This window comes from Chenopodium quinoa, unplaced genomic scaffold (genome assembly GCF_001683475.1).
Source record: "Chenopodium quinoa cultivar QQ74 unplaced genomic scaffold, ASM168347v1, whole genome shotgun sequence".
NCBI classification, from domain to species: Eukaryota; Viridiplantae; Streptophyta; class Magnoliopsida; order Caryophyllales; family Amaranthaceae; genus Chenopodium; species Chenopodium quinoa.
Window position 1 is genome coordinate 723,007 of NW_018743397.1, and position 23,340 is coordinate 746,346.

At 34.7% G+C, this 23,340-nt stretch overlaps 6 protein-coding genes across 7 annotated transcripts; 5 read left to right on the forward strand and 1 right to left on the reverse strand.

Annotated features, from left to right (window-relative positions):
• Positions 1-243: 243 nt before the first annotated feature.
• Positions 244-2,477, forward strand: LOC110738902 (transcription termination factor MTERF8, chloroplastic-like). The gene is made up of 2 exons (XM_021919359.1): positions 244-849; positions 944-2,477. Exons 1-2 carry the CDS (start codon positions 630-632, stop codon positions 2,245-2,247), a joined length of 1,524 nt encoding a protein of 507 aa, XP_021775051.1. The 5' UTR covers positions 244-629; the 3' UTR covers positions 2,248-2,477.
• Positions 2,478-5,936: 3,459 nt separating this feature from the next.
• LOC110738918 (probable indole-3-pyruvate monooxygenase YUCCA10) lies at positions 5,937-8,011 on the forward strand. The gene is made up of 4 exons (XM_021919377.1): positions 5,937-6,548; positions 6,650-6,883; positions 7,529-7,651; positions 7,829-8,011. The coding sequence occupies exons 1-4, from the start codon at positions 5,937-5,939 to the stop codon at positions 8,009-8,011; spliced, it is 1,152 nt and encodes a 383-aa protein (XP_021775069.1).
• Positions 8,012-8,579: 568 nt separating this feature from the next.
• On the reverse strand, positions 8,580-11,275 carry LOC110738903 (ribosome-binding factor PSRP1, chloroplastic-like). The gene is made up of 5 exons (XM_021919361.1): positions 10,855-11,275; positions 9,804-9,947; positions 9,445-9,717; positions 9,147-9,255; positions 8,580-9,054 (listed from the first exon to the last, which is right to left on the reverse strand). The coding sequence occupies exons 1-5, from the start codon at positions 11,107-11,109 to the stop codon at positions 8,927-8,929; spliced, it is 909 nt and encodes a 302-aa protein (XP_021775053.1). The 5' UTR covers positions 11,110-11,275; the 3' UTR covers positions 8,580-8,926.
• A 677-nt stretch (positions 11,276-11,952) lies between these two features.
• Positions 11,953-17,594, forward strand: LOC110738904 (F-box protein At5g49610-like). 2 transcript variants are annotated; one of them, XM_021919362.1, is made up of 3 exons: positions 11,953-12,243; positions 13,469-14,723; positions 15,061-17,594. In XM_021919362.1, exon 3 carries the CDS (start codon positions 16,075-16,077, stop codon positions 17,338-17,340), a length of 1,266 nt encoding a protein of 421 aa, XP_021775054.1. In that variant the 5' UTR covers positions 11,953-12,243; positions 13,469-14,723; positions 15,061-16,074; the 3' UTR covers positions 17,341-17,594. The 2 variants fall into 2 exon arrangements, with proteins under 2 accessions (XP_021775054.1, XP_021775055.1); XM_021919363.1 differs by having other exon boundaries at positions 13,469-13,695.
• A 957-nt stretch (positions 17,595-18,551) lies between these two features.
• On the forward strand, positions 18,552-19,769 carry LOC110738919 (putative F-box/kelch-repeat protein At1g15680). Its single transcript, XM_021919378.1, has one exon. It carries the CDS (start codon positions 18,552-18,554, stop codon positions 19,767-19,769), a length of 1,218 nt encoding a protein of 405 aa, XP_021775070.1.
• Positions 19,770-20,381: 612 nt separating this feature from the next.
• Positions 20,382-21,557, forward strand: LOC110738920. The gene has a single exon (XM_021919380.1). The coding sequence runs from the start codon at positions 20,382-20,384 to the stop codon at positions 21,555-21,557; it is 1,176 nt and encodes a 391-aa protein (XP_021775072.1).
• The last annotated feature ends 1,783 nt before the right edge of the window (positions 21,558-23,340 follow it).

A 23,340-nucleotide genomic window follows, 5' to 3' on the forward strand; every position in this document is an offset into this window, starting at 1 on the left:
AAATTAAATATCACACTGTCTTTATGAAAAACAAGATTCTCAAATGAGGAAGATCATTTGAAATTGAGCAAGTTATTTATGATTTTAAAGGTTTTGTTAGCCTCTTTGGTGGAAAATTTTTAACCTTCAAAGTTTGTTCTCAATTTGATAATAATGGTAACACCATGAAATGAAAACTAATATTTGTATGTGTTGAAATTATTTATTGAGATGAATACAAACAATTGTTAAGAGTAGAGTTTTTAGTACAAATAGTTCTTAGTATAAAGCCGTAATTTAAAGTGCAACCATTAATCTCTCATAACAATAAATGGGAGAGGAGCGGAACCTAACAATCCAGAACTAATCCTTAAATCCGAATCAATACGAAGAGTGAATCAAGTGGAACACAAAAAAAAATACGAGTAAGGTTTTGTAACCCGAGACAATATAAAATGCCCAAATGGGCTAACGGACGGAATATTCCCACATCCACTTGTAGAGTTATAGTCACTTTTTGAGAAAAAGAAAAGATTGGAGAGAGAGAGATTGGCGCCAAGTACATCTCGAAGTCACAAACCAATTATAGGTTCATACTCTAAAAATTCAAATCACAAGATTTTTCCATCTCAAAAGAAGAACGTTGAAAGATGATTACTTTGATGTCATCATATTCTTTTTATCCTCAATTATTAAGCTTTTCTCCTCAACTTCCTCTTTACGCAACTTATACTTCTCCTCATCTTTGTTTTTCTGGGTTTTTTGGTGGAAATAATCGAGCTTTCTTGTTGCCAATTTCAATTCAACATTCCAGAAATGTATTTATTTTAAGCAAATCCAGTAAACAAAGTGGTAATCTCACTGAAATCGGTATGTACTTCACTCAGCCCTTTTATCAAACATGTTATCTGCATTGTTATAATGAAACAGCTTTTCATATGATAATGGGTTTTTGTGTTTTTAGGACATCTGTTTTCGGTTTTCCAAGTTCTGGGTATTGATGATAGAGTAGCAAATGATATTATTGGAAGAAACCCGGGTTTGGAGGTTGTGCCAGTTGAGTTGATTCGCAGTCGTATTCGTGGGTTACAATCAGTTGGAATGAATGAGGTTGTATTGTCTAAGTTGATATCCAAACACCCAGATGTATTAACTGCTGAAGAAGTTGGTGTTTTGATAGAATTTATTCATGATGGTTTAGGAAATAAGATTGAAAGTATTCAAATTGAGCGCCTTTTGCTTGGGGTTGAGCCTAGGTTTATTGCAGGATTTGATAAGAAGGTTGATTTGCTGCTTCAACATGGTATTCCTCAGGAAAAGATTGCATATATTCTTAATAATGTTAATCTTAGCAAGGCTTTTTGCTTGAAGTCATGTGAAGAGATTCAGAGAATGTTGACATTTTTGAGCCGTTTTGATGCTGTGAGCATCATTGCTAAGCGCCCTGCAGTACTCAACTATGATTTGGATACTCAGTTGGTACCGCGAATTGGGTTTCTTCAACGGCTTAGTGGGGGAGATACAGATGCTGTAGGTGAAGTTCTGAATAGACTGCCAGCTATCGTAACCTATAGTTTGGAGCATTTGCAAGGTCATGTGGAGTTCTTCAGGTCATATGTTGGCCTAACTGATCTGGAAATCTTCAAGATAGTGCTTGTTTTCCCGAATGTGCTGAGTACCAGCAAACAGCGGAAATTGCAGCCCAGAATTGATCTTTTGAAGGAATGTGGATTGGATTCAGGAGAGATTTATCGGTTCCTGATTAAAGCGCCTTTGTTTCTTGTCCTTTCTTTCGAGAAGAACCTCTCTCACAAGCTGGCAATGCTGGTAAAGGTTGGTTATGGCCATAGGACCAAAGATCTTGCTATGGCAATGGGGGCTGTGACAAGAACAAGTTCAGAGAATTTGCAAGAAGTCATTGATTTATTTTTGAGCTACGGCTTTTCTTCTGAAGATATAGTTGCAATGAGCAAAAAGCATTTTCAGATACTGCAATACAATCCGAAGTCTTTAGAGAAAAAGATGGATTACTTGCTCATAGAGATGGATCGAGAAATAGGAGAGCTCATGTCTTTTCCTGCATTTTTGGGGTACAATCTTGATAACAGGATCAAGCATCGGTATGAACTGAAGAAGAAGGTTGTAGGCGATGATATGTCTCTGAATAAGTTGTTGAGTGTCTCCAGTAAATCATTCTCCAAAACAAAGAAGCAGTTGGTCCAAGTTGGCTGCGATTTGGATGAAATGGGTGCTGATGAGATAGAGTAACCGGTAAATGTATTATATTCTTGGTTGTTTCAAACTTTGACATTATTAGATGAAATAATGAATATTAATGTGTTGTGTTCATTTGGAAATTGTATAACTCAACACTTGAAAATACAAGTAACATTTTTATATAGCTCATTCCTTCTTTATAATGACAATAATCCGATATTACATGCACTGTATAATTGTATTCATAGTCACTACCCAATCACTTTCAACTATGGAGTAGTTCTTTAGATTTAGTACAATAATAAACGTATATTCCTTGATAAAATTTTGCTGCTGTTTGTGTTCATATGTTGGTATTTATTGAAAGTAATTCATGTCAGATCTTGGGAGTCCCTTTCTTCTAGCTGGTGGAAACCTCACTGGCATTATTTTTCTAGGGTTGGACCTATGTAATATTCTTTGTCGGAGAGAACTGAAGAAATGGTTAGCCTAGTAGCCTACTAGAATCAGTTCAAGGACCCCATTCTTAAAGCTTTCAGGCAGCTCTAACAGCTGCAAGTCTCGTAGCAACCTTGACTGTGTTTAGATTAAACAGAATGTGCAGCTCAAGGTGTGCATAGTTGTCAAAACTCTGAACTCAGAAATCTTGATACGTGGCATAATTTTGTATGCTTCGTAGATGTCTGATACTCGTTACTTTTGATTGTACCGAGGATGGTGGTGAGAATCGATCCCTGGATCTCCTAAAATCAGGAAGGAAGCTCTAACTACTTGAGCTATCCTTCACTCTTACTAGAATACAGTGATTGTACTCTCTTTTAATTCCTCCTATTAACATTTGTTGCATAAAATAACACTTTATTTGACTGCACTTCCATGTTGGATTACCAACTACAAATGTAATGTTATACCTTAATAAAACTGGTGGCAAATTCGCCTGTAAAACTGCCTCCAAGAGAAGTACAATCTAAATTGAATGCAAGTTTTTGTACTGATATGGACTATGGAGTGGAGATATTGGGGCTGTCAAAACCACCTTCTTAAGGCAAATGTACGGTCTCCCATTCATAATGTTATTTATTGCCTACAATTATCCTTGAGCTCAACATGAAAACCCAGCAACACTTTTGAGATGTTCTTGGCAGTTTGGCATACTTAAGGATTGTGAAGTCTTCGTTTCTCAAATTCAAGCCATTTACCTTAAATATGGGCAGATAGATCATCAGTGAGGCGGTGTTGTTTGTCAGAAACTGATGGGAAGATACTTCAGAGAGCCATGCAGAATATGATACTGCCACTTTTTGCGAGGAGAAAGAAAGACAGATTTTCTCTTAACACCCGTCTCTGGTGAAATCATTTTCGTATTAAGGTTATATTTAAGTACACAGCAGATAAAGTTCAGAATCTGTAGTAACATGCTTGTGCTTATTTGAGAATTTCACCATGCATCCTCAGCTCCTCACCATTGCAACAAATAGACAGTCAGGTGCGTAGCTTTGCTTGTATATGCTATGATTTTGCAGTGTAAGCCTGGTAGTAACATAAGCTATAAACGGTTCTGGAATTATCGGAAAAGAAATGAGCATGTTTGAACTTATTTTTTCTAAACTTATTTAAGTGAGCCGTAATAACTTTATGAGGTTATAATGAGGCCTATTGACACCTTATCTAAGGTATAGAATTTTCATTGTTTTACATTAAGTGATAAGTGTATACAAGGGTATATTTTTGCTCATCTACCTAGTTGTTCTTCATTTGAAGAAATTTAATTGAAAATATAAATGAAGTTACAAAGCTAACTAACTATTTATCATCTCTCTTTTTACTTAAAAACGATTTGCAAATCTTTATATTCTTTGTACTAAAATTAAAATTGTGAATCGCAGCTAGTACGAGAATATAAATTGTGCAAAAACTATTGTTCCATGGAAAAATAACTATTTTTCATCAAATTATGTTTTACGTACCCCTTATATTACAATGATTGTTATTTTTCATATGTATTACTCAATTGATACATTGTTATTAGGGTTGTTCATCTTACCAAATCGGACTGAACTAGGACTGATTTTTTTTTTATTTTTAAAAGGTGATTAGAATACCGGACCGGACCAGATCAGAGTCTTTTTTTAAATATGGATGTCCTGAAGGCCGGACCAAAATCAAGCGGTTTAAAGGGGTGTTCACATTTACTAAACTAAACTGAACTGATTGGAGAGAGAAGGAAATTAGGAACTGAATAGATTGGAACCGAACAAAAATTAAGCTGAAGTGAACAGGCCCTAAGACTCTAACCAGACCGATTCAATTTTTTTTGGGAAAATATTTAATTATAAGTTTATTTGCATTTGTGTTGTACGTTGGTTTCGTGGCTATGCGCCTATGCAAAAACAAAACTTAGAATTAGGCTCGTAGTCTTGTAAGCTAGAGTAGTAGGCGTAAATTTCAATAGCTTTAGACATCAAGTTCATCTTTTTATAATTATCGAGATTTATGAGTCATGCAAATGACATTTGCAGGTCCGCATAATTATACTCTTATAATTATATTTATATAGTGATTAAATACAGTTCTATAATCTTTGACCAATTGAATGTGAATATATTTGTATGTATATCTAGAATATTGTATAATTAGATTATTAAGAGATTCTAACATTGTTTTGTGTATATATATATATATATATATATATTTTTGTGTATATTACAAAGCCTAGCTTCTCAATCAATGAAAATCAAGTTTACATAAAGGCATATATATAGGTAATTTGAAGTTACTCCATATTATACAATATTCTAGTTCACAAAAACGTAATTAATGGGATGCAATCAATATAAGATTATACGCCAAATACATAAGATTGAGAAGGCTTGATTTTACAATATTCTAGTTCTCAAATATAACGACCCCTCTATACATGGAAACACAAGGCAATGATTGTGCCAATGCATTTATTAGTAATAGCAATGTTTAAGGCTACGGATAATATTATAATTTCCTTTGTAACATCAAAATTATTTGAAGTAAAAAAATTTAACAGAGAAAATTCAAATATGCATATTTGTCCTTTGATTGATTCATGTCCTAAACTTAGAACTTTACTATACGAAAATGAGAGGTAAGAGGTTTAGAAATTTTTATTTATGTAATAATATTTAGAAGGACGTTAGCTGTTAGGGAAATTAATCAAATAAATCAAAGTAAATAAAATGTTGAGTTTTTAATTTTTACTCCATAAATTTTTATGTAAACTTCTGTTCATGTTTAATATAGGAGATGATTACTTGTTTTTTTTTTGTCCTTTTTTTCCCACATCTTAGTAAATTATCACTGTTATATGACATAATCTTAGGTTGCCAATTTTATTATTTATAATTAATAACACCACATGCCAATGCACTCTTCCTCCAAAACATATCAAATTCATCATTATTTAAAATAAAAAATTACCAAGTTTACCAAAATTAATTGTCATATTCCATAAGAAGATTGTCAAGATTGTCTTTAAGTTTTGGACAATCTTACAACACAACCCCTATATATATATTCTAGACAACTTGGAGTATTAAACCCAAATACACTATATAATCATCAATTTATCCTCGAGTCAAAGAAATAACTAATTTGAAGTCCAATTTCTTCATTTGAATTTCTAGCTATCTACATATCTTTCAATTCAATAAGTTCTTGTAAATTTCTCACTTCTATATTTCTTTTAAAGAGAAATCTAACAATTTTGTATGGAAGAAACGTTAGTCCTTGTAGTAGGGGCAGGACCGGCAGGACTTGGCATTGCTGCATGCTTAACCAAAAAATCTATCCCATACATTCTTCTTGAAAAAGAAGATTGTTGTGCTTCTCTTTGGAAGAAACGTGCATATAATCGATGCCACCTTCATTTAGCAAAAGAATTTTGCTCATTACCCTTTAAGCCTCATGCACCACAAGCTAATAAATACATGAGCAAGGATGATTTCATAGAATACATTGATGATTATATTTTAGATTTCGATATTAGACCACGTTACTATCACTCAGTTGAATCTGCATCATTTGATGAAGCTACGGGCAAGTGGCTAGTTGAAGCCAGGGATATCTTAGTAAAGGCGACTAAAGTCTTTGTCGCTAGTTTTCTAGTTGTTGCAACAGGTGAAAATGGCAAGAGTTACATACCTGATATCCCTGGATTGAAATATTTTAAGGGAGATGTCATGCATTCTAGTGAATATAAGAGTGGTCGTGAGTTTCAGGGTAAGGATGTTTTGGTCGTTGGATGTGGTAATTCTGGGATGGAAATAAGTTATGATTTATGTAATTTAGGAGCCAATACTTCAATTGTTGTTAGAAATCCGGTTAGACTTCTTAATTCTTATATTTTGAATCCATTATATATAACACAAATTAAGAAGTTATATAGAAAGTAGTAAGCTAATTCCTTTGTTAATACATGTAGGTTCATGTAGTTGCAAGAGAAATGATCTTTGTTGGCATGCATTTGCTAAAATACATCCCCCTATCAATGGTGGATGCTATAGTCACTTTTGCTAGCAAGTTGAAGTATGGAAACTTGTCCAAGTATGGAATTCATCGACCAAATGAAGGTCCCTTTTTTCTAAAGGCAACCAAAGGAAGGAGCCCAGTTCTTGATGTGGGAACTATTGCCAAAATTCAATCCGCTGACATTAAGGTAAATTTCCTACTTTTTATTAATTTTTATTGCTCATAGTTTTATAAGACAATTATTTATATTCACTTATATAATTTATTTTTACAAGTGGGAAGATTATATTATTTCTAAAATTTTACCCTTAGTATTTTTGTTATTTGGGGACAAATTTACTATTAAAAAATGCACCTAATATGTACTGTATATATGTCCTGGCTTGTATATTTATTTACTTTTTATTGCTTACAGTTTTCCTTAAGGAACTTATACATATTTTTTTTTTGAAGAAAAATTTAATTATTTACTTGTACTTCGTATAATTTATTTTACAAGAGGAGAGAAAATCTTATTTTTAAAATTGCACCCTGAATATTTTTGTTACTTGGGGACAAAGACAATTCAAATATGCACCTAATATGTACTGTAATTATGTCCATATTTCGAAATCCTACCCATTTTATTACCAAGTTTTTTAATGGAGTAATATAACAAATATTCTACTGTATTGTTGTATCTTTTGCATAGCCAATTTTTGTATTGCTTATACCCTAGAATTAAATCTTTCCATATAAACCCAATTAAGTGGCCATATAATATAGCATTTGATGTTTTATGTGAATTTATTACCTAATATTTTAATTCTTTTCTTATTTGTAAAATTTATAGGTTTTACCGGGAATTTCGAGGATTAATAAGACCAAAGTTATATTTGAAGATGATGTTGAATTAGCCTTTGACGCAATAATATTTGCAACTGGATTTAAAAGCACAGCATGTGATTGGTTAAAGGTATGCACAATATTTATAACCTTCCATTTATGTGACCTTAATAATAAAATCTTGCTCTCTTAATATTATCATTTGTATTTATGAAAATTTTATTTTAAGTTCAACCAAAGTATATTACGAGTATATTATTTCGGCATAAACGATTTATCAAATTGTGTTGTTTTTGTTTGTTTGTAGGATTATGATTATATACTAAAAAATGATGGATTTCCAAAGAATCGTTTCCCCAATCATTGGAAAGGAAAGAATAAGTTGTATTGTGCTGGATTATCAAGAATGGGAATACAAGGTGCATCAAAGGATGCCATAGCGATTACCAATGATATTGAGATGGTTGTGAGAGCTATGATTGCCTCCTAAACACTACTAGTATTATGTTTTTGGAATAAAACTAGTATTAAGCTATCACATATTCTTATTATCTTAGTCGCTAGTGTTGAGTTTTTCTAGAGGCTAATTTTCCTCCTTTGGCCTTAAGGTTATGTTGTATTGGGTTGACTTTGTATAACTTGTTCGATCATGCTCTAAAATAATATGGGCGAATTTTTAAATTTCATGTGATTTTTTATGAATGTTCCTCGACTTAGTTATGTTTTCGTAGGTTATATCCAAAAAAAAAAAAAAATCAACTCCAAAGAGTAGATCACCTTCTTGACAATGATTGTAATGTAAAGCAATGAACGTATACAACTTGGCATTATCAATTTTTTTTTTTTTTTTCCTTTCTTGAATGCTCTTTAATTCCTTTGCTCACTTTACTCACCTTTTTCAAAACTCTTCCAATAGATTATTTTGTTATGTCTTTTTCTTTAAGTCGTACGATTTCATATGAAGATTTATGTTAGCCGATCCCAAATCATTTTGGGACTTAGACTTTGTTGTTGCTGTAACCAGCCATAAGCTTGCATTATACTCCATACATAATTTGTAGTTATGTAATGTCAACGACCTCATTCTAAACCAGGCTCCATTAGGGCTATTGATGCCGAGTTGTAGCCAACAGAATAGACACTGAACAAAGTATAAATAGCTAACTCGTGCATTTACAAGATTATCTAACATGTATAGTGTTTCCATACATACATAGCAGTATAGCACCGCGACAAACAGGTCATCCAAAAAGAGGAGGATAATCACAATTGGAGCTTCTCTAATATCCAAAATCTTCTCCATGGAGTCCACAATCTGATTTTCAAACCCTGATTGTTTTTACAGTCAAAACAAAAAAAACTGAGTTCTTTAAGGTAATTAGTACCCAAGACTAGCAACCTCAGCCTATTCTGCGAAGGAGGGTTGTTTGTCGGTTTGAACTTGCAAAGGATCCAATTTCTCTGTTTTCCCGTCCTTAGGAACAATAAGCCCATATCCTCCCTCTTTCCTTTTGTATAAAATGTTAATTTCACCTGTGTGAATAACATATCCGAAGTTACAAAATTGGCAGGGAAACATTTAAGACAAGCAGTGAGCTAAAGAGTAAAGTGCCAAGGTTGGTTACCAGTTTCTTCATTTCGGAAAGCATAGAAGTCATGATCAACATTTTCAAGCTGTTCAACAGCTTCTGTTACTGTAAGGGGTGGCATGTCAAAGTACTTTGTACGAACCACCTGATGGGAAAAGTTCAAAGATAAAAAGTAAGACGTAAAGAAAATCTGATAAGCACAAAGAAAGCATTAAGAAAACATGATATGCACAAGTCAAGCGTTAAGAAAACTTGATATGCAGATGAATATCAGGTCAGTAAGATTAAGAATGACATGCCATGAAATAAAGCTTAGCAAGTGCAACAAACCAACCTCTTCAATAAAGTCATCATCTTCAACAGAAACAGGAGGGGCTGTTTCCATTTCTTCCTCCAAGATATCTTCTCTAGTAATTCTTATTGGTTCAGGCTCTCTCACCTTTGAGCGATTGAAGCCTTTCATATGTCGACCATGGTCAGATACTTTGTCCTTAACCTTCCTCAATTTCCTCTGAATTATCGAGGAGACCAAATCAATACTTCCATAGAGAGTTTCAAAATCTTCCTCAGCTCGAATTACTCCATGCCTCTTGGTAAACAAGGTGACCTAAACACAAATTCTTTCAATAAGAATACTACTCATGTAAAGCATATAGAGAAACAACGTGAAACCACGAGGGTGAAATATAGTACCTCACATCTCCTTAGTTTAGGTCCTTTACCAAGCTGTCCACCTCTAGCAGACAAACGCACATCCACCTCCCTCACCAAATGGCTATGCTTCGTGACAGCTTTACCAACCTTTTCTTCCACATAGCTTCGAACATTATCAGATAACTGCAACACAAACATTCAGGATCAAATTTCTATTACAACATCACAACAGTCTAAAATCTTCATCTGTTTATAATAATACAACATCATTATTGACATCAACATGTTCACTCAAAAATTTTCCCAAAGAATTAGTAAATGTACTACTTAAACCTTATCAATTATCCTTCATAAATCAAAATTTTACATCCCCATCATATTAAGCTATTAAAGTTAACACTTTCTTGTAGATTCCTTGCTAAGAACATAGAAAGTGGCATAACATTTTAGGCAGACCAAAAATAGAATAGTGGCCTATTATTTAGAAGTAAATAGAGTACAAAAAGTGATCATTGCATACAATCTAGTACAAGTACATTATACGGAGTAGTAGCAACTTCATTTTTTTTATTTTTTATTTTTTAATATGGACACCTATACTGGAAACCTGAAGTAATAGATGCTCAGAGAAAAACTCAAATAATCATTCTAGACTATCTGAAATACTAATTATAATTGATATTGAAATGAACCCTACTAACAATCTCAACAATCACAATAAATTATAATTTAGTATCTAAAACAATTATCAATTCAAGAGCAATTTCATAACATAACCGTTCATCATTCAAATTATATGCCTGTAATTTTGAAGAATGAAGATTGTAAACACAAATTCTGAAAAATCCCAGCAAATTACATTAAATTTATCCAATTTTGAAGTTTTCAGACTACAAAGTAAGCATTCAAAGACAATAGCTTTAAACAATTTCTCAAAATATTGGCATAAATACAGCTTGAAACAACCATAATCAACCCATATATCCAAACAATCAAATATTCAAAACCCATATGATTATATGAAATACCCAAAAAATCACAGAAATTACAAAGAAAAATCCAAAAAAAATGAAGGGAAATTAGAAAAAACCTCAAGATTACGGCCCTGAAGAATAAGCTTAACAGAAGAAAGAGGACCATCCCATGACATACAAACAACATTAGGCTTGTTTCTGGTGATTTGAACACTCTTAATTGCAACAATTAGTCCCAAAGAAGAAGGATTAGTGAAAGTAGAACGAAGGGAAGATAGATTAGTGGGTGTTGATGATAAATTAATGGAATTGGAGAGAGAATTAGAGAGCTTTGGATTTATATTAATGGCGGAAGCACATAAAGTTGCCATCTTTTATATATTTTCTGGGAAATTAAAGTTGAGATTTTTTTTTTTGTTGAGTTGCAGAAATTGAGTACAGTACAGAGTAGTGATTAGTGAGTGAGGTTGGAAGATTGAAGAGAGGGGGTTGCCGTGGCACATTATCCGGATTTATGTCCAAATTCTTGAATCCGGAAAAAAAAAACGGTGGGTTATGGGTGGGACCCACTGACCCGTGAATAAAATTGATATAGAAAGACAGTCCACTTGGGTCTTAAAATGTTCGTGCATATTGGATAAGGGAGGAAGAAGATATTTTTTTTTTTGCAAATTTTATTTACAAAAAAGTCAGATGAGACATATGGATTGGACCACATTTTAAATCAAATGAGTATAATCTTGCTTGATCTTTGGTGTTTTCCATTTTTTCATAATAACATGATAAAGAATGATTTATGATTAAGGTCATGTGTATACATATATATATTTACGTATCTTAGATCTAAAATTTTAGTTAGTTTAATGTCAAAATGCACAAATTTAACGTTTTGTATGGAGACCTCATAAGTTGATTTGAAAAAGCTATACAAACACCATATAGAGTAAACAATTCTCACAACAAGCTAATTGCTCTTTAACATGGAATATAATTAAAAATGCTTAAAAAAATGAATATAAAACATATTAAATACCAAAATAGTTTGTTGTAGTTAAAGTATCTAATACAACCGAACTAACTAATCAAGTCAATTACTCGATACAACTATACAAGATTACAAGTATACACTAGAATCAGCTAATTATCAAACCGGGCCAAAGTCTAGAACATATCATGTGAGTAATATACTAATATTGGACCTAGATTTATTTAATACGAAGTATATTGGTCTCAATTTCCAAATATAGTAGCCTAATAGCCCAATGTCCAAAGCAATTAAACTCAATTACCATGATCTCCCTCTCTGTCCATATTTATCACCGTTTTCTTCCTACAATCGAATTTCCGACTTTTTCGTTAATCTCTCGCACCACCAGCGCCACCGCGATCAGTGCAGGAACCAACAATGATTCGTTGGTCCTTCCACTGGTCTGGTGGTTCTGGAGTTGACGATGATCGCTGAATTAGGGTTTATCAGATGCTCCGTTTTACTGGTTGATTTCAAGGTATACATCTTTCCTTTATGCTTTGTACCTAAATTTCAACTTCTTTTATACTACGCATTTACTTGAAATTAAATATTTTATTTTCCAATTAGCAGTATATCTTTAATTACTTCTTCAATTAACGATTTGAAGTGTGGAGTATAAAAATTGACTGCGAAGAGAAGTATAAAAATTATTAATCAATATACGAAGTATAAGGTAGTTTATAATCTAGGGACTAAAGTGCTGAATATTGTTTGAGATAATGTATGTTCATTTTTTGATATTATGGCTTTTAAGCTAGCAAGATCAGTATGAAAGAAATGGCGTTTCTTGAAAATCTACGTTTCTTATGTATTAGATTTTTGGTAGTGGAGCTGCTGGTTTTCCATTCTAGTGATTTTTGGGATTTTGTACTTAGTTTTTGGGAGATTTAGATCTCATAATATTCGATTTTTATTTAGTTTATTAGGTTCTATGGATGGTGTTTTTTCATTTAGTTAATTAGCCAAGAAGCATGTTGATGCACCTTGCTGGTCTAATTGTCAATGGATACAACTCTTGGATATTGTATTATACAACATTCAATGGGATGTAATCTGGAGAAAAGTTTGTCCAACTTACAGGAAAATAGCGGTTTATATACTTAATTACATTTCTATTGAATGAAATATGGTCAAGATGTATATAAAAAACTCATTAGTCTTAGTAATGGCTAATTTCACAAGGCAGGCCTGTTAGGTTCACCTAAGCTAGTTGGCTATTGTCAACCAAGTGGCTCCTAATAGCAGATTACTCTACATATTACTTTTGTCTCTTAGGCCCTTTTGGTTTGATGTAAAATGTTTTCATGGAAAATGAATTTTCCATTTTTTCCCATTTTCCTTTGTTTGGTTTGTTAAGGAGTGGAAAACAATTTTTCAAGGGTGGAAAATTTCATCCTTAATGATGGAAAACATTTTCCTTCTAAAAACAAGGGAAGCCATATTTTTCTCTCTCCTCCTTACCTCTTTTTTTACTTCCCTCTCATTCATCCTTACATTTCCACTCTTATTTTTTATTTTTCTTGTATGCAACCAAACAAAGGAAAACTAATTTGCAATTGTGTTTTTCCTTGAAAATATGTTTTCCATGAAAACTAATTTTCCATTGAAAATGTTTTACATTAAACCAAACGGGGCCTTAGTTCGCATTTTGTTGGTATTCATATGTAAGAATTAAGTTAAAAACCCTTATTGTTTGACAGGATCATTTTTGAGGACTACATACCTCTTAAAAGTGCTTGATCTTCAAAATTCTCTTATAAATCACATCTCAGAAGCTACAGGAAGTCTACGTCACCTGCAGTATCGGAGTCTGAAGTGGACCAAGGTAGAGAAGCTGCCAAAATCCATTGGCAAACTTGGGAACCTCCAAAGTTTGGATCTTAAACATTCCATCATACAATAGCTACCAGGCTACCAGCTGAGATAGGTAGTTTATCTTATTTAAGACATTCTTAAGCCATATTCTTACCATTAGGATGATACTTTCAGTTTGTATGTGGGAAATGCGAGAGCTGCAAAGGTACCTGCTGCAGTTTTCCAAAATTCCCAAGAATTGCAGAATTTGGGATGAATGGACGTGTGTAACATGAGTCGTTCAGTTGGTTTTATGGATCAGTTGGGGATTTGAAGCAGTTGAGAGAAGATGGGAGGAACATGTGTAATGCAATTAAGAACATGAACCACCTTGAATATTCATGATTGCTTCTAGATACAAGGACGAGGTGCTTGAGATAGACTGTATGTATCCTCCTCCTATGCTTTGCTGCCTATTCTTGATGAAATGACTAGAGAAGCTGCCTGATGGATTTTAATGCTTGAAAAGTTGTCAAATTGATGTTATGTCACTCAAGTTTGAATGGCCATCCACTTGAACTTGTGGGAGCATTGCCAGATCTGATGAAGCTTATAATTTCTTAGGCATAGGATGGTGAACAACTACATATTAGTGCAAGAAGGTTTCAAAAACATAAGGTGCTACACCTTTACAATCTCTACAATCTAAAATCACTGAATATAGTGCCCGGGGCTCTGCCTGTATTGGAAGAGCTGGAACTTGGACCGAGCCTACTGCTGAAGGAGGTGCCAGTCAGCATTAAAAATCTTAAGTATTTAACTCTGCTGAGGTTCCATGATATGCCCAAGGAATATTTGGATGACTTGTCTCCAAGCATGGGCCAGCATTATCACATCATTTATCACGTGCCAAATGTATATATTCATTTTATGGCTGGTGCAGGCCTCTGGGAAACCTCTTCTTTAAGACATCCATGATACAAAGAAGGTGTCTACAACTAGTGCAAAACAGGAGCCATGTATCAGAGATGCATACATGGTTCTGCTTGGGCTACAACTGGTGCTCCAATGTGATCGTCTGGTGTTACTGGAAAGTGATTCAGGCGAATTAATGCATTGGTTGTGGTTGAGGATAGATGTACAGGGAACATTATTTGGGAGGTAGACATAATATCCAATTCTTTAAATATTTTCTGCTTGCACTCTTTTAACTTGGGGCCTGTATGAAAATTTAATCCACAATTAAATCTGCTTGCATGTCTTGTGAATTGTGATCTTGTAAGCTGGGTTTAATCTTGTCCTGTTCACGATGCTGCTCCCGGTCCCTACATACATGAAAAACTTAATGGTTTTAATCTACAGAATTTACAGTTTTGTTTATGATCTAGATAAGCATGATAGCATTAATTAATTATCCCCACAGTTCAGTATTGAGAAATATCGTACTTATGAGTTTTGACAGCTTGCTTAACCATTGCAATATTGGAAAATTTTACAGACTGCTTCAAGTACCACTGTCAAACAATCCAGTACCTTTCACTCTCATCCTTGGGAGAGCACGTCTTGAAATTGCAATAAAGGTACGTTTCACTATATTTCTAAGCTCACGTCCAGTCTGTTCTAAATTCTCTACTGCTCAACATAGCTAAACTCTTCATGCTGGTTGCATCATCAGTCGGATAGTCCATATGTGTGAATTTGTGATTTTCATGAGGCTCCTTATCCAACATCCCTCTGTCATATGTAATTGCAAATTGTGGTGCTCCTATATCTCTGGCCCTTATTTATCTTGGGGGCAATTTACCAAAATGCAAACTACAAGTAGATATATTCTGATCCTGAGAATTCCTGAATCCTGATAGGTTTATATGCAAGTCTCTTGAAACAATCCAATCTTCTTTATTCATGGTGTAATATTTTTAATTTTTGTGCATTTTCCCTTTGAAAACTGAAATTAGACGTAAGATATGCCAGATATTGTAACAATTAAAATCATAGATACCTTTTGTTTTTCTTCTGGCGCTATATAAGAAATATTATGTAAGTATCTGGAAACAAGAGGTCTCAGAATTTATAAGAAATTTATGATAGATTGAATGCTAAATTTGGTGCCACGTACTCCATATGACTAAGCTTAATGGTTAATATTAATAGGTCAATGATTCGTCAAGAATGCTTTTTTTTTTTCTTGGTTGAACAGATCTTGTCAAACTTGTATCCATAGTTTGAGTTAATTATTATTGTTTAGGGAATATTGTTGTGCCAAGCATTTACTTAATAGTATTTAATTGCATAATTTAATAATATAGTTGATAAAATTTCTAGTTAGATTAGAGTTGTATATGGTCGTGCCAAGCATGTACAATAATTGGACATGCAGAAGTTAGCCCCACAAGAAGGTGAGCACGTTTGTACCTATTGAAATGTAAATATAATCCATCAATTACAAAGCTAATAAATCACAGTTAAAAAACAGACAAAAATCACAGCAACTAACAGCAATAAGTTTTAAATGGGAGAATTAAGCGTAGCCCAGCTTCCTTTTACTTCAGACTCAACAATTAGTGCTTCTGTCAGCATTAACAATGTCTTGAATGATAGCTTCTTAGTCGAGATTCTTCAAAGGCTTCCAAGCATCTCTGTCCTTCGTGCAAAATCCGTCTGCAAACACTGGTTTTCTCTCCTCTCTGATCCTTGTTTTCTCAGGAGCTTTGTCCGGTACCATGACCGTCACGCGTTACCCTTCACCCTTGTCTATGAGTTTCATTTCTGGCATCGCTGTCTCAGCGATCACCTTCATCACAACTTCCATATGGTCTCGGAGCACAAAAAATTTCAGTTGCAAGGATTTCACCTGGGTTTCCTCCCTTGCTTCCGACCTTGGGAATCACACCCCATTTGGATGGTGGCCTGCCACAAAGACCTGTTAGTTTGCTGTCACCTTAAAATGTCTTTATTGCAAGGTGTATACTACATCTGCAATCCATTAACCAAGCAGTGGCTCAACCTTCCACCTTCCCCAGGTCATCATAGAGTAGCAGATACTGCTATTGGCTTCATTACTTCTGAGAAATCTGTTTCTTTAAATAGCTTCAAGCTGGTCCAAGTCCCTAAACTAGACTCGTGTTTTAGTAATGGTAACTGCTTTGAGGTGAACGTGTTTTCCTCTGAGGTGGGTGAGTGGAGAAACTTTAAGATAACTTCTCCACAGAGTTTCACGAGGACTTGGCAGTTCAGGCCTGAGTCAATTACTGTCAAGAACAAGTTTCATTGGCTGGTGAACAGCTCAAACATTGTCGTGGTTGACCCATTTGAATTAGCTGAGGGATCATGCCGAGTCATTGAGCTGCCATCTGAGTTGAATCCTGACATAGGAATTTGCTTAGGATCCTGTCAGGATTATCTCAGAGTTTGCCAAATTTCTAGAGGGTGGTCAAATTGTCTGTTAGTAGTTTGGAAACTCCTAGATTATGTTACCGGAAACTGGGACTTGGAATACGAGATCAGTCTTAAAGAGATGGCATTTTTTGAGAATGTATGTCTGCATAAGTTTGGATTTTCGACAATGGAGGCACTGGCTTTCCATCCGGTTGACTTTGGGATTTTGTACTTGAGATTCAATAATCAGATAGTGATGTGTGATGTAGGAAAAAGAACACTGGAAGTGGTCAGTGAGTGCTTGCAAGACTCGAGTTTCTCTGTAGGAACATGTGGTGTCTTTCTGCTTATGCATCCATGTTGGCCATCGCTTATCCCTTCATCATTTCCCCTGTCTTGAATTTGCATAGTACTTTAATGAGCTCTTAGTCGAAAGAATTTTGAAATCTGAATTTTGTTGTAGAGTAAGATCTCATGGAGATCTTGGATGTGTGCTGCTCTGTTTAGCACTTAAGTATTTTTACTCTTATATTTGGTGTAATAATTTGAATATTGGGAATCAAGTTTAGCTGTTAAAGTTTGTGCTAGCTATTCTTTAAACTCGTGATGGATGTCATTGACAATTCATAATTAATGCAAAATCTAGTTTTTTTTTTTTTTGTGAGATCACCTGAAGGTATGAATTTATCTTTGGTAATTCGTAGGATATATGGATTAAGAATCTATAAGAGTAATTAAAACAGTTTTATAAAAATAGCATAAAATTTCAAAAATGATTTCACTTGGGTAGTGGATGAAGCTCAAAAACATTACCCTGTTTAACACTATGCTATATGTAATGGTGTCTGAATCACTTTGTAGCCTTTGTTTGTACTTTGAGGTGAAATGAGGCTAGCCGTGATAGATTAGGCACTAAACTGTTTGTGATGGACGTAGCTTGACTCTGTTTGGCAAGCCTGATTCATTTGCTCTATTTAGTGTAGCTTTTGGTTTGTATGTGAGTTGGCTGCGCTCAGCCAAGTTTGATTTGGCTCGGTTTCACAGTTAAACCAGATAAGATGGTCTCTTAGCCTCCTGTTTCCAAATTCGCCTCAGAAACTACTCCCCCATAATATATAGAGATATATTCATTTTCAGTCCACCAAGCTCCATTCCTTTTTTTGTTTACCTTTAATCAGCCGAATGAACTCAACTTAGTCAACTATTTTTACAAGTCATCTATAATATGATGAATGTTCTGCATATCTGGGAGTTGTGCAGTCTGCAGTCATGCAGAATCTGCTATATTCCGACAGAATTTAGGCTTAATCTCTTATAAGCGTAGCATAAGTGCAGGAAGATTTGTCTTAGGCACAAGTTTAATCATGGATCCTCACTAACTCATAATTATCCCAATAATACATGAAAGAAAGTAGATTCCATTAATTTAGTTTTATACTTTCATAATTCAAGATTGAGGGAACCACGTAATAGAATATCACATAAATATGAAAAGCACGTCTTCAAATTGCATCCTATCAAGAAAATGTCAACATATAAGCCTTACCCATTCTAATTTTAGCTAAATCATTTTTTTTAGCATCTTTCAATGAAACAGATTCAATAAACACAATGCAAATCAATAATCTCCCAGATAGCTTGCTTATTGAAATCCTTACAAGACTGCCTTGCCAATTTGCTGTCCAATCGAAAACTGTCTGCAAACACTGGCTTTCTCTCATCTCTGATCCGTTCTTCATTCGTAGCTTTGTCCACCACCAAAGCCTTAACCATTCTTCACCCTTCACATTGGTGCACCAGTTTTATTACTGGCATCACCATTTTGCCGAGACAGCTTCTAGGAAGCTCCATGCAGTTTCCGAGCATCCCATTCTCATCAAATCCCAGGAGCTCTTCCTAGACTTTCTCCCCTGCTTTCAACACCCTAATCAAATAAATCAATGGCCTATCCGCATAGTTGCATCACATGGAGACCTTACGGTGTGTCATGACAACAAACTGTTTTCTCATCAAAGCAAGTACTATGTTTGCAATCTTCTAACCAAGCAATGGCGAGCTCTCCCACCAATCCCTGGCCGCCATGTAGAGGATGATATGGCCATTGGTTTGGTTACTTATGGTGATAATCTTCCAATTTTCAACTACAAGGTGGTTCGGGTCCTTAAGCTAGGCTCCCATAGTAGTCATCTCATTGCTGAGATATTTTCTTCAGAAACAGGGGAGTGGAGCGAGTCCTTGCTGTCCTGCCCACAGAGCATACGCCGATTTTGGCAGTTTAGGACAAGTGCAGTTACTCTTAACAATTCCTTACATTGGATAATTAACGGTAATGATGGAGAAACCATGATTGTGATAGATCCTTTTAGTGGCATCAATGGCCAATGTAGGCTAATCGATCCCCCCTTTGAGTTAAAGTATGAGATGGCACACGTTTGTCTAGGAACCTGCAGGGAGAAACTCAGGATGTCCACGATAAAAGGGGTGCATCCGAACCGGATGCTTAAGGTATGGGAGCTGCAGGACTATGATAAGGGGGAATGGCACCTACAATACAGGATTTGCCTCAAAGAGATGGTGTTTGTTAGTGATTATCAGTTTAACATGCTCGAGTTTTCGACCAATCTTGTGCTGAGTTTCCACCCAAAAGATGAGGATGTTGTGTATTTGAGATGCCATAATCATATAATGAAATGCAATATGAGGAAGGGAACATTGGATGTAGTTAGCAAGTGTCTCGGTGATCCGACTTTTGTTATCCGAACTCTCACAGTTTTTCCTCTGGTTCATCCCTGCTGGCCGTCATCAGTTCACGGCCAAGTGAAACACTGAAACAGTAATTTAGAGCTTGTGATTTCTATGTTTTTTTTTTTTTTTTTTTTTTTTTTTTTTTAAAAAAAAAAATTTTTAATTTGTATGTTTTTTCGTTTGATAATAAGCTGTTCATGATGTTTTTAGTTGTCTTGAATGCAGTTGTTTTGTTTAATGGTAAGAAGGTTTTTTTTTTTTTTTTTTTTTTTTTTTTTTTTTTTTTTTTTTTGAGGAATAATTATCCGTTCACCAACATTTAATAATGTGATGCTTGAATATTACGGAGTAAAATTATAAAATTAATTATACCCTTGAAATAATTTTGATCAATATTTGTAAAAGATTACAGATTTTTTTGGACATAATTTTAAATTTGTGATATTATTATTCTATTATTTTGAGTTGTAAGATATTTAGATAAAATCCTTTAATTAAAAAGATATTATTTTTTAATAAAAAACAATAGAATCCTATATGAAGTATGTTTACTGTCTAGCTTAGAGTATGTAAATAGATATAGCAACTACAACATCACATCATCAATTTCGAAAACACCTTCACATAAAGTTCTCTAGATCAAAATCCTTCAAAAAAAAAAAAAAAAAATCTCTAGATCAACACAACAAGAACATCATGAATGCTCTGAATCAACATCATAAGAATCACACGAGACACAACAACGATAACGAGAACAATGTTGTTTCTCGAATAGACAAACTAGGTGATGATATATTGCTCTTAATCTTATCAAAAATAGACTCATGGAAACTTTTGGTTCAATGTCGAAGTGTTTCGAAGCGATGGAACAACATTATCTATCAACCCATCTTCCTTGACCTTATTTCTTTGAAGTTCTTCCCTTTCACCCTTTACGTTGTAAACCGTCATAAAACCTTCCTGATATCCGAGCACCCGTTTTTCCAATCCCAAAACCCCCCATTCGACCTCGATTTTCACCCTTTTTGTGACCATAAATACAAGCTCAATGTAATTGGTTCATACTATGATCTCTTGATTTATTGTAGTCCTACTCAATATTTTCGTCTAAATAAGCAACTATATTACTACTTTTGCAACCCAATTACTAGAAAATATGTCCAAATTGAAATACCTATTAACTACAATAATGATGGAGGTAATCTAAAAGCAATTGGATGTACTGGAAAATTAGAGGGCATTAGTAGTGTTAAGGGTGAAGGAGGTTTTAAATTTGTACGCATCATATCAAGATCTTATTTTTCCAATGATATTTTGCAAGTGTTTTCTTTTGAGAGTGGTAAATGGAGCACATCTCGAATAACCCTAAAGTTTGATCTTCGCCTTACTTCTTTTCATTCCTACAATTCCGTAACTGTGAACAACAAGCTGCATTGGCTATTATATGACAGCATTCTAGTGATTGATCCATATAGCAACGATATTTCAAGGTATCGCCTGATCGAGTTGCCATTCCCACCTTCTTTATGCACCCTAGGAGTATGCCAGGAAAGACTTAGGGTGGCGGAATTTGCATATATTACTGGACCTTCCTTCGTCACATTGAATGTATGGGAACTCGCTGATTATAACAAGAGCACTTGGACAATTGTATGCATGAAAGTGATCACTACGACGATTGTTCACCCTATTATTTATGGTCCATTGAAGAAGCGTTTGGAAGTTACATTTCATCCCTATGATTGTGATGTTGTATACTTGGAGACTGAAACCAAAATTGTTCGATATAATCTCAAAAGTGATACTTTCAAAATGGTGTTGGATGAATGGGCGGTAATATACCCATTGGTGAATTCTTTGGTGGTAGCTTAACAATACATGCTTTGGCCTCATCACCATATATACTACCTCCGTTAAATGTTATGTGCAACTTTGCAATATTTTATATCTCACAAATAATACCCCAAAGTTGCACATAACATTTAACGGAGGTAGTAGTTAGAATATAGCTCCTTAATTTACTTTGTATGTTTTATACAAGCATATTCTATGTTTTTAAATAATTAGTTACAAAGGTGATATGAAAGTTGATGTTTGGTTTTGTACAAGGTAATGTGGTACGCTGTGTACTTGTGTTTTTACTAGTTTTATGGAGTACATTAATTTAAATCTAGAGGAGATATTTGGAAAAGATTATTAAGCTAAACTAAAATAAAAAGTACTCTGTAAAATAAAATACAAAGTTTCATATGTGGCTGGCCAGCCACAATTTTTTTTTAAAAAAATTCTTTTTCTCCTTCCTCTCTCTCTTCTTTTCTTCTTCTTCAAGCCAGAGTCTTCATCTCATTTTCTCAAAGAACGTAACACAAATTTCACAATCGTCGTCTTCATGGTTCGTTAGTGGTTCATTCGTCGGAAGTAGTGGTATCGCTGGGAGGGTAGTGGTGGTTTGGTGACTCCGTCGCCGGAAAACAAGTTCAAGGTTTTTAAGGCCAAATTCAGCCATGAAAACTTTAGATCTAGAATTTTCATGGTTGAATTTGGCCTTTTTAGCCATATTTGAAGTGATATTCGAAACCATTGTTAACATTTTAAGGTATTTGTTTGATTTGATTTTTTTTTAATGGTTTGGTTGGATCGGGGTTTTGTTTGTGGGTTAGGGGCTAATGGCAAGGCGTTTAGGTTGGTAGTGGTTGTTGGTGGTAATTTTTTGTTGGTGGTGGGTAAGGGGTTACTAGATCCGGTCAGGGGTTATCAGGTGGTCCGGATAGGGGTTACTAGGTCGGCGGTCAAGGGTTACAAGGTCGGTTAGGGGTTACTTCGTATTACTAGGTCGGCAGTTAGGAGTTACTAGGGGTTACTAGGTCGGTTAGGGGTTACTATGTCGGGGGTTATTAGGTCGGTTAGGGGTTACTTGGGGTTACTAGGTCGGAGGTTACTAGGTCGGTTAGGGGTTACTTGGGGTTACTACGTCAGTCAGGGGTTATTTTGTCAAGGGTTACTAAGTCAGTAAGGGGTTACTTTGTTTGGGGGTTACTTTGTCATTTGCTGATTTGGCAATCTGCTGCATGGAGCCGCACCAGAAACCCATTGAAAATAAAAATAAAAATAAAATAAAAAGTACGGAGTACAATTTTTTTTTTCTTTAAAAAAAATAAATTAAAATACTTTATAAAATTAAATCGGGTCAACCGACCTAACGCTTTGAAGGTAACATTTTATTGCTAACATTTTTTGAAAGGCACTTAACTAATAACATTAAGTTCACTATGTTTTTTTTGAAGGGGGGAGATTAAAATTCATTAATAATAAGCCATACGGCACTTACATAAGAGATCGTAGTCGAACAGTACAAAGACAAAAGAACCAATTGCAAGTGCGAAATAAAGGAAACTACAATTGCACGCGCAAAATTACATTCTTAAGTACCCTTGACTCATATAACGCTGTCCTATGCAGCCTCTTGCAAGGGGGTCTGTCAATATGTTGTAGTTTCTGACGTGAACCTTCATTGGCTCAGAATCCCGTACTCCTCGACCTGAAATCAAAATTGGTGTCGTACACTTCACCATAGACAAGACAATCTCCGATTCAAACACGGATATCGGCATGAAAGCATACCCCTTTAGCCCAAACCACCAGAAGATCAAACCGA

Excerpts from the sequence above, each read along its gene's own strand:
- LOC110738902 (XM_021919359.1), top strand. The coding sequence starts at position 630 with ATGATTACTTTGATGTCATCATATTCTTTTTATCCTCAATTATTAAGC. Across the intron at positions 850-943 it reads TGGTAATCTCACTGAAATCG|GACATCTGTTTTCGGTTTTC; the intron begins GTATGTACTTCA and ends TTGTGTTTTTAG.
- LOC110738904 (XM_021919362.1), top strand. The coding sequence starts at position 16,075 with ATGGGAGAATTAAGCGTAGCCCAGCTTCCTTTTACTTCAGACTCAACA.
- LOC110738918 (XM_021919377.1), top strand. The coding sequence starts at position 5,937 with ATGGAAGAAACGTTAGTCCTTGTAGTAGGGGCAGGACCGGCAGGACTT. Across the intron at positions 6,549-6,649 it reads CAATTGTTGTTAGAAATCCG|GTTCATGTAGTTGCAAGAGA; the intron begins GTTAGACTTCTT and ends TAATACATGTAG. Across the intron at positions 6,884-7,528 it reads TTCAATCCGCTGACATTAAG|GTTTTACCGGGAATTTCGAG; the intron begins GTAAATTTCCTA and ends TAAAATTTATAG.
- LOC110738903 (XM_021919361.1), bottom strand. The coding sequence starts at position 11,109 with ATGGCAACTTTATGTGCTTCCGCCATTAATATAAATCCAAAGCTCTCT. Across the intron at positions 9,256-9,444 it reads ATGATGACTTTATTGAAGAG|GTGGTTCGTACAAAGTACTT; the intron begins GTTGGTTTGTTG and ends TTTTCCCATCAG. Across the intron at positions 9,055-9,146 it reads TTTCCGAAATGAAGAAACTG|GTGAAATTAACATTTTATAC; the intron begins GTAACCAACCTT and ends TTATTCACACAG.
- LOC110738920 (XM_021919380.1), top strand. The coding sequence starts at position 20,382 with ATGAATGCTCTGAATCAACATCATAAGAATCACACGAGACACAACAAC.
- LOC110738919 (XM_021919378.1), top strand. The coding sequence starts at position 18,552 with ATGCAAATCAATAATCTCCCAGATAGCTTGCTTATTGAAATCCTTACA.